General features: G+C 28.5%; 1 protein-coding gene across 1 annotated transcript in view; it reads left to right on the top strand.

The window, feature by feature from the left end:
- LOC136830187 (uncharacterized) overlaps positions 1–8,072 on the top strand; it is a 350,681-nt gene extending 342,609 nt beyond the window's left edge. The window contains exon 6 of the mRNA XM_067089454.1: positions 7,218–8,072. Coding sequence (XP_066945555.1) covers positions 7,218–7,830 — 613 coding nt within the window. The 3' untranslated portion in view covers positions 7,831–8,072. The remainder of the gene's footprint in view (positions 1–7,217) is intronic.
- The last annotated feature ends 1,928 nt before the right edge of the window (positions 8,073–10,000 follow it).

Raw genomic sequence — 10,000 nt, forward strand, 5'->3', positions numbered from 1 at the left:
ATAAGTGAGATCTCTTCTTTCTGTATTTCCCTGTACTTCCTGTTACTTCTTCCTGATGAACATCATATTTATTAAAGCTTGAATTTCAAGACAATGGCCCCTGTGGGCTTGTTCCATATGAATAAGTTTCATCTACTGAATAATAATAATAATAATAATAATAATAATAATAATAATAATAATAATAATAATAATAATAATAATAATAATAACACAAAAATGAAAGGTTATTGATGTGTTGAGTAAGCCTTCACAAACTTAAAGAATAAGTAATAAAATGAAATATCAGTTTCGTTTTACCAGTTATAAATTCCTTTATTCTTTCATTCGTCAAACCGTTAGACTGCGGAACAATCTTCCTGATTGATGTAGCTCAATTGGAACCTCAAAAGTGCGGGGGGGGAAGATGCAACGCATTATTATCCTAAGATGATTTTTCCCTGTATTTTAATTCATTTACAGTTTTATCTAATTATTTGTTAGTTTTAAATTATTTTTTCTTTCCTAACAAGTAGTCTCTCCTTTCTATATTGCCTAATACATTCTGTTATATGTTTCAAATGACCACCATATTCTTTGGAAGCTTGAATTTCAAGCCAGTGGCCACTTTGGTGGGCTTGTTCCTTATTGTTTTGGCCCATCTTGTGAGTAATAATAATAATAATAATAATAATAATAATAATAAATAATAATAATAATAATAATAATAATAATAATAATCAAGATGAAGACGGTTCAGGTAAGAGAACAAAGCGAACGAGAGATCACATTTGGAAAAGGAAGTTTCTAAAATATTTTGCTTTATTTCGTCAAATTTACATTATTTTGAGAATATAAAGCTTCGAGTTATTGCACCTACCACTACTGCCACTACTGCTGAATTTATTATTATTATTATTATTATTATTATTATTATTATTATTATTATTATTATGGTTGTTGTTTTTATTATTATTATAATTATTTTTTTTTATTATCATTGTTTTTGTGATAAAAATAATAATAATAATAATAATAATAATAATAATAATAATAATAATAATAATAATAATAATAATAATTAATTTATTATTATTATTATTATTATTATTATTATTATTATTATTATTATTATTATCGTCATTAATTCCAGTTGCTAATTCAGTTGAGCATTCTGCAAATTTTCATACAGGTTATATTTAAATGACAGTTCCCTTTAGAATTCATATTAATAATAATAAGATAAAAATGAGCTCAAGCACCGTCACCATAATCATAAGCTTTTTATTATTATCATTATAAACACAGTCGACCAAGTAATCATCGCCGTTGTCCTAATAAGAACAGTAATTCAGCTCTTTTTTTTTTAATACGCTTCATAGATAACAAGGAACAAAAAAGAAAAAAAATAGTGATTATAATCCGTGCGTGTGTGAATCACTTCATCACCAACTCTCGATCGTAGGCACACGACGCCATATGGATGCTGAAATGAAACGGTTGAAGACATAGTTTCAGATTATTTTTATTCATTTCTTTTCCTCCAATGTTTATCTTTTAGACATCACCATCGTGACGTCACGCGCCTAGGGCGCATCAGAGCGGGAGTTGACAACATGGTGGTGTCCTTCTCTCTCTCTCTCTCTCTCTCTCTCTCTCTCTCTCTCTCAGGTAGCCCCTCCTCCTCCCCTCCTCCTCCTCCTCCTCCTCTCCTGCCAACTCAACAACTCCCTCCTACAATATAAAAAAAAAAAAAAAGAAAATAGACACAGATATGTTTCCAGGGCGTTTGCTGGAACAAAGGAGATTTTTTTTTATTCGTGACATGCTCCCTTGAATGTCATTAAACATATTTTAATATTACGGCGACGAGAGATATAATAAATCTGGTCGCAATCTGATGCTGGGTTACACACCGGCTTGATCAGTCGATTCTGCAGATTTATATTCACGGATTCGAGTTCTGCCTTAGACTTGCGTGTTAGTTCGGAATCGCATTAATAATACTGAACGGAGTAATCGTTGGTAGGTTGAAATGATAGAGAGTATTTGGATAGGTAATGAGGTTTATGCATGTGTGTGTGTGTATATATATATATATATATATATATATATATATATATATATATATATATATATATATATATATATATATATATATATATATATATATATATATATATATAAACTTTATCAAACTTTATCACAATTATCAATTATCTGTGCATTAATACAGTTACTAACAGGACCTCATTGAAACTGGGTGGTATCTAGCGGAGATATTTATTCAATAATTACAAGTTTTCCAGGCCTAACAGTCCTCATTGTCAAGTATCCGTCGGCTGATACTTGACAATAAGGACTGTTAGCCCTGGAAAGCTTGTAACTTTTACTGAATAAATATCTCCACTAGATACCTTCCAGTTTCCATGAGGTCCTGTTAGTAATATATATATATATATATATATATATATATATATATATATATATATATATATATATATATATATATATATATATATATATATAATATATATATGTCTGCACAAATGCACAAACATTTATGCATATTTCAAACAATAAACCGTTCTCCCAACACGGGTTGGCTCCAGTGACGAAAAACAACGCCATGGCCACTGCTACGTCCATACATCAACTGCGGAATCGCGGTAATAACATGGCAATTCGATCCCACAGTGCATGAAAAATCGTCAGGCAGTTTCATGCCGAGGGCCATTACCAACGAGCGTCGAAGAATTTACGAAAAGAAACGTAGCATTTCACGGGGGTTGGGGGGTGGGCGGGTGTGGGCGGGGTTTACCAGAGGCTGGACATTAAACCAAACATTTGTAATCGTAGGCTTTCAGGAGAAAGGATTTCGGAGGATTTTTTCCGTAGCCCACGGGGGATTTTCGGGGGAAAATAAACTCCGGGGGTAAATATCCGCACGGGAGAGCGCTCGTTGCGCGCGATACCTGCAGCCATCAAGAACCTCCTAATGGGAGCAGGACAGAGAGAGAGAGAGAGAGAGAGAGCTCTGGGATCTTTTGAAAGGATCTCATGGCCGGAGAGTCGTCCTCGCCTTAGCTGTAATAGCGCTGGGAGGGTGTTTGTCATATCTGATGGTAATTTGCACTGACTCTTTGTTAATTTTTCTCTAACTTCTTCTTTTTACATTGCTATTTATTTTCGTGTATGTTGACTTGTTTTCCGTTATTTTTCATCATTTATTAGTGATTTTCTGTTTTATACTTTCGTCTGTCTGTTATCGTTCATCATTTATTAGTTGCTGTCTCTGTTTTTCCTTTCGTCTGTCAGGCATAATTTATTTTTAGAAAGCTCCATATGAGCGTTTCACTATGAACCATACTGCTATTACAAGCAGCTACTACTAATACCACTTCTACTACCACAAACAATAATAGTAATACGAAACTTCTTCTAATATTGTCAGTGGTCCACTGACACTATTGATGCGTTCCAAAAAGAAATTAATTTAAAAGGTTTTCCTTCAGAATTACTGGAACTAACTTCATATAACTGATTTCTTGTAAGCTGAAGGTGTAATTCTTGAAGTCATAAGATGTTCAAGCGAAAATGCAACGCATTACTACCCTAATACTATTCCTCTTGCATTTTAATAAATTTTTATCTATTTCTCTGTTTATCAATTTATTTTTTTTAATAAATGGGATCTCTCCTTTCTGTATTTCCCTTTACTTCCCCTTACTTCTTCCTATTGAACACTATATTCTTTGGAAGCTTAAATTTCAAGTCAGTGGCCTCTGTGAGCTTGTTCCTTATGAATAGGTTTCATCTACTGAATAATAATAATAATAATAATAATAATAATAATAATAATTAATAATAATAATAATAATAATAATAATAATAATGTTTGTGCGGTTAACATAGATATATTTTGAAATGTCCACTCAGCATAATTAATAGCGACAAAAACCGACATCAATAATAATAATAATAATAATAATAATAATAATAATAATAATAATAATAATAATAATAATTGGTTTAGTGACAGTAATTATCAAATGTTTGATTATTTATGAAACCATTATTTCCACTATATAAAAACGTGACACCACCATAATTTCAGTTCCAGCCAAATATTTCATGTCGTTATTCTTAAAATCATCTTGAAGATATGTATGATAGATCAGTTATTATAGATAAGTTGCGTAGGCAAGTGAAGTTTTTGTTGTTTTGTGAATTAAATGACACTCATAAAATTTAATCTATGGAAAAAAAGTTATTATCAGAATAATCACCAACAGTTTAAGTACTATATTTAATTTATATATATATATATATATATATATATATATATATATATATATATATATATATATATATATATATATATATATATTTTATATCCATAAGAATATATAAACATCTGATTATCTTTCTGTTTCTTATATTCTGCATCATTGATACAAGATCATTTAATTATTGATTATTGAACTGTATATTGCATATCATACATTTCTTTTTTTATATGCATAATTAAAATAAACACCTGATTATGATTTTGTCAATTTGAAGAATTTCTTTTGATTATCAAAGAAATTTAAATAAATAAACTAAATACAGGACATCAACATTTCTTTTCCTTAATTAAAAAAAATACTAGGTTGATTTTTTCAATAGGAAGAATTTCCTTTGGTTATTAAAGAAACAAGTAAATAAATAAATACAGGATATGAAAATAATATATAATATGAGGCTATATTAATATAAGGATTATGTTAGCAATATATATATATATGAAATATTTTCATCCAGCAATTTTTAAGAAGCATTTTAATGCGAAGTAACAGTTAGTAGTACTGATACTGATTATCAACGAAATGACTTTTATCAGTGATATTACGACAGATCTTATAAATTTGTAATTAATGTCTTTATATATATATATATATATATATATATATATATATATATATATATATATATATATATATATATATATATATATATATATATATATATATATATATATATATATATATATATATATATATATATATATATATATATATATATATATATATATATATATATATATATATATATATATATATATATATATATATATATATATATATATATATATATATATATATATATATATATATATATATATATATATATATATATATTATATATAAATTTATATACAAGAGAACATATTATTATTATCATTATTATTATTATTATTATTATTATTATTATTATTATTATTATTATTATTATTATTATTATTATTATTACACAGATAATTGCAAAGAAATTTAATACGTTACAGGAGTCACTATTTACCGTGAAATAATAATAATAATAATAATAATAATAATAATAATAATAATAATAATAATAATAAATTATATTACAGTATTTATTATTATTATTATTATTATTATTATTATTTATTATTATTATTATTATTATTATTATTATTATGTCACAATAAATAGTGATTAATAATAATAATAATAATCATCATTTTCTCTTTGCAATTATCTCCTGTAATATATAATAATAATAATAATAATAATAATATATGTGTTCTCTTATATATATATATATATATACATGTAAATATATATCAAATATATATATATATATATATATATATATATATATATATATATAGATATATATATATATATATACATGTATATATATATATATATATATATATGTATATATATATATATATATATATATATATATATATATATATATACATATACAAGTGTGTGTGTATGTTCCAGAGAGAGGATATATCTATGGTGGTCTATGGAAAGTTTTATGCCATGCATCCACATCATGTCATAATTGCTAAGCATTTCTTAACATATTACATAAATCTCTCTCTCTCTCTCTCTCTCTCTCTCTCTCTCTCTCTCTCTCTCTCTCTCTCTCTCTCTACACACACACAAAATTATATGAAATTACTGATGCTTTAACCGGTCCTTTAATCTTCAAAAGCATCGTAAGATCTTTACTGTGACTTTTCCTTAGTATTTGACCCACATTTCTTATAAATAATTGTCTTTATTCACTTTATCTTTTCCTCAAAAATTGTATGAATTTACATATAAATTTTATACACACTTAATTGAACATAGACGTGTAGTTTATATCAGCAAGGGAATTATTGTCAAGCTAGATTCTCTCTCTCTCTCTCTCTCTCTCTCTCTCTCTCTCTCTCTCTCTCTCTCTCTCTCTCTCTCTCTCTCTCTCTCTCTGCGTATTTGCAAAGATAACCTTTTTTTTGTATTCATCACTGTGGTGTTTTCTTCTTTATTTTCATTATTTTTTTTTTATTTTATATCCTTTAATTTCAATTACACTTGTTTAATTGTTCTCTCTCAAACTGTCGATATATTTATGAGAAGGTTGTGGAATTTATTTTCTTACTAACAGTCAAATGTGCTTTTTCTTTATCATCACATATCTCTCTCTCTCTCTCTCTCTCTCTCTCTCTCTCTCTCTCTCTCTCTCTCTCTCTCTCTCTCTCTGTATATGAACAAATTATTTTTTATTGAGTTTTTTTACCTGTTTCTACTTTGTGTTTAATTTATACTGAATTTTTTCAGCTCTTATTATTTATTCAAAGTAAATTATTTTTCTTTATGTACAGAAAATATCTCATAAAAATTGTACTAACATATTTTTAGAAAGGTTGATGCTGAAGCTAACCTCGATACTGCTCAGAAGCTATTTCGCGAGAAATGATTTTCTTTTAAGTACAGAAATTACTTTAATGAACGAACTTCCTTAATATTTTAACATTATTGTTATGGAGGTCATTGTATTAAAACCTAAAAATTACCTAAAGGAATCTTTTTACCATTGATGTCTAGTATAGATTATCTTAGGTTAGTCATTTTTTCCTATGAAGTTTTTAGTTGGGCATGGAAACTTGATTTAATAGAATGTCCTTTTTTGATTTGCTTTTTAATTATTTTACTCAGAATTCTGAATCTAATGTAAAACTGTTTATGATCTTGCTATCAAAATACCATATGGATATGGATATAACTTAATACATATGATAAGTAAAATTCTAGTATATATAACTTATATATAAGATAATTAAAATTCTAGCACGAGAACTAGTCATTTTCTTGTGGTGTAGAATGATATCAAAGAATGATTTATATATGAATAATTGATATATAAACACGTTTTTTAACTTCTCCTTCCAGACAAGAGGATCTCTTCAGAGGAACGGGTGCAAAACGTGAAACGGTCGTCCCCAAACCGACGAGAATATTCCCCACTGGACAGACTCCAGTCCTGGACCAGTCGCCATTTTTGAAGAAAAAGACCCCCAACGGTAAGAAATCCGTCAAGGAGGAGCTGGCCATCTCTGGCGCACAACCTCCTAGGGGCACGATCAGATTCCCGAAGCAGATCAAGAAATTCAGCTTCGTTCCTCCCGCGCAGACGTTTCCAATCGTGGAGCCCGTCGCCGCCGGGTCGTCCAGGGACGTGTCTTCCTATGCTCTCCCGCCGCCGACATCATCGTCAGCGTCGTCGCCTTCGGCGTTGGCCCTCCAGCAACATCAGCAGCAGCAGGCCGCCAGAAAACTGTTTCCCAATCGACCAGCGCGGGAATCGAGGGACTTCGTCAGAACAGACAGATCTGTAGGAGGGGCCAAAACCCCTTCGGCAGACGAAAGCGAGACCTTGACCCTGGTGTTCAAGAAACAGGTCAAGTCGAAGAAGGGCACGAAGGAGCCGACTTACCTTTGGGTTTGGCCTAGGAAGGATTCGGCCCCGCTTGTGTTCACTAGCCCGGCCAAACATGCCCTGTAGGATGATGTGCTGGGACTCGCTCCAGTTATATGTGTAAACGAGAAAAGGTAATTTGATGTGCCTTAATTTCAGGTTGGTATTAATGCGAGAGAAGATGCTTTATAAGTGTAACTGAATATTAGGCTGAGTATACGTAGATAGTATTTGTATTTGAGAGGATGTTTCGTATATTTGTATGTGGTATTAAATGTGACAAGTATGATTACAAATAACGCCGTATAATACACACACACACACACACTCACACATTATATATATATATATATATATATATATATATATATATATATATATATATATATATATATATATATATATATATATATATATATATATATATTATATACATATATATGAACATATCGTCAGTTCCATATAAAAATAAAACAGCAGTCACTTTCACGTTAACATTTAATATTTTATATATATACACGAACACACACACAAACACATGCACACAAGTATATATATTTGTATATATAATATATAGTATATATATATATATATATATATATATATATATATATATATACATATATATATTTACATATATATGTAATACATATTTATATATTTAAATATATATATACATATACATACATACATATATATATATATATATATATATATATATATATATATATATATATATATATATATATATATATATACTGTATATATATATGTGGAGAGAGAGAGAGAGAGAGAGAGAGAGAGAGAGAGACAGACAGACAGACAGACAGACAGACAGACAGACAGAGAGAGGTGTATCTAAAAAAAAAGCTTCCTCACCCAGATTCATATTTCTTGCCAAAATCTTATACATTAATGGTAAAAATATTTTGTCATGAATGGACTAGGAAACCGCGATACATCCTTATTTATTTCTGTTTGGACATGTGTTCGTAAGTGTGTGTATGTGTTAAACAGAGAAGGAGAAGAAGATAATCTAGGTTCTGATATGTATATACCTGTCAGTTACTAACTTTTTAATAAAAAAAATAATTCTATGTATGCTTGTTGAGCCTTAGGATTACTGATATCAAAACACCTTTAGGATTACGAGATAATGTAGTGAGCTTATAAACCTGGAAAAGCACTTTAGATACATAGATACATACATGCATGCATATATATATATACATATACACATTATATATGTACATGTATATACATATATATTATGTGTATATGATACATATACACATACATACATACATACATACATACATACATACATACATACATACATACATACATACATACATACATATGCAAAAGCTGTCATCCACCCAACATGATTATCCACTGGTGCCATCCACTATAAGAAAACACAAGTAGCATCACATATCCTTACCTAAGCTTTTAGACGTAGCGCTTTGAACGTTAAGAGGACTAGCTTTTCTTCATTTCACTCTAGACGGCACCATATTTCTAGATGTGTAGATGTAGGTTGAATGTCCACTTCTCACAGAATCTTGTTATTTCTATTTTTTTTTAATTTGTCTTTTTATACTGTTTTGTTACGCCTTCTCAGGCGTAATTGAAAGAGCAGATTACCACTGTACCTCAAAATATATTATTTATTACTCTAAGACCTGAGTGTTATTATCCCCCCCACTTTGAATATTGGTGAAGTTCCTAGGTTGTATCTTCAGGTTATCTGAAACGGATGTCGTGTACTAATAATACACCTGGGTATGTATATATGTATACGTTTAATGCTTGTTAATTTACTTCATTTATTTTGATTGTCATTTATTTAAAAATTACTTCCCTCAGTGCAATATATATATATATATATATATATATATATATATATATATATATATATATATATATATATATATATATATATATATATATATATATATATATAGCGTTGTGAATCCGACATGAAACGATATTTTTGGCTTATTATATGTGAATATAAAAAAAAAGTCCCACGTGGATAAGCCACAAAATAAAAAATAATTTTCATATCTATATATATATATATATATATATATATATATATATATATATATATATATATATATATATATATATATATATATATATATATATATATATATATATATATATATATATATATATATAAATTCTCATTCAACAAATTTTCTGCTTTCGTTAAACAGTAATAACACCCTCCCAACATGAAGCCTAAAGT

Source organism: Macrobrachium rosenbergii, chromosome 46, assembly GCF_040412425.1.
Source record: "Macrobrachium rosenbergii isolate ZJJX-2024 chromosome 46, ASM4041242v1, whole genome shotgun sequence".
NCBI lineage: Eukaryota > Metazoa > Arthropoda > Malacostraca > Decapoda > Palaemonidae > Macrobrachium > Macrobrachium rosenbergii.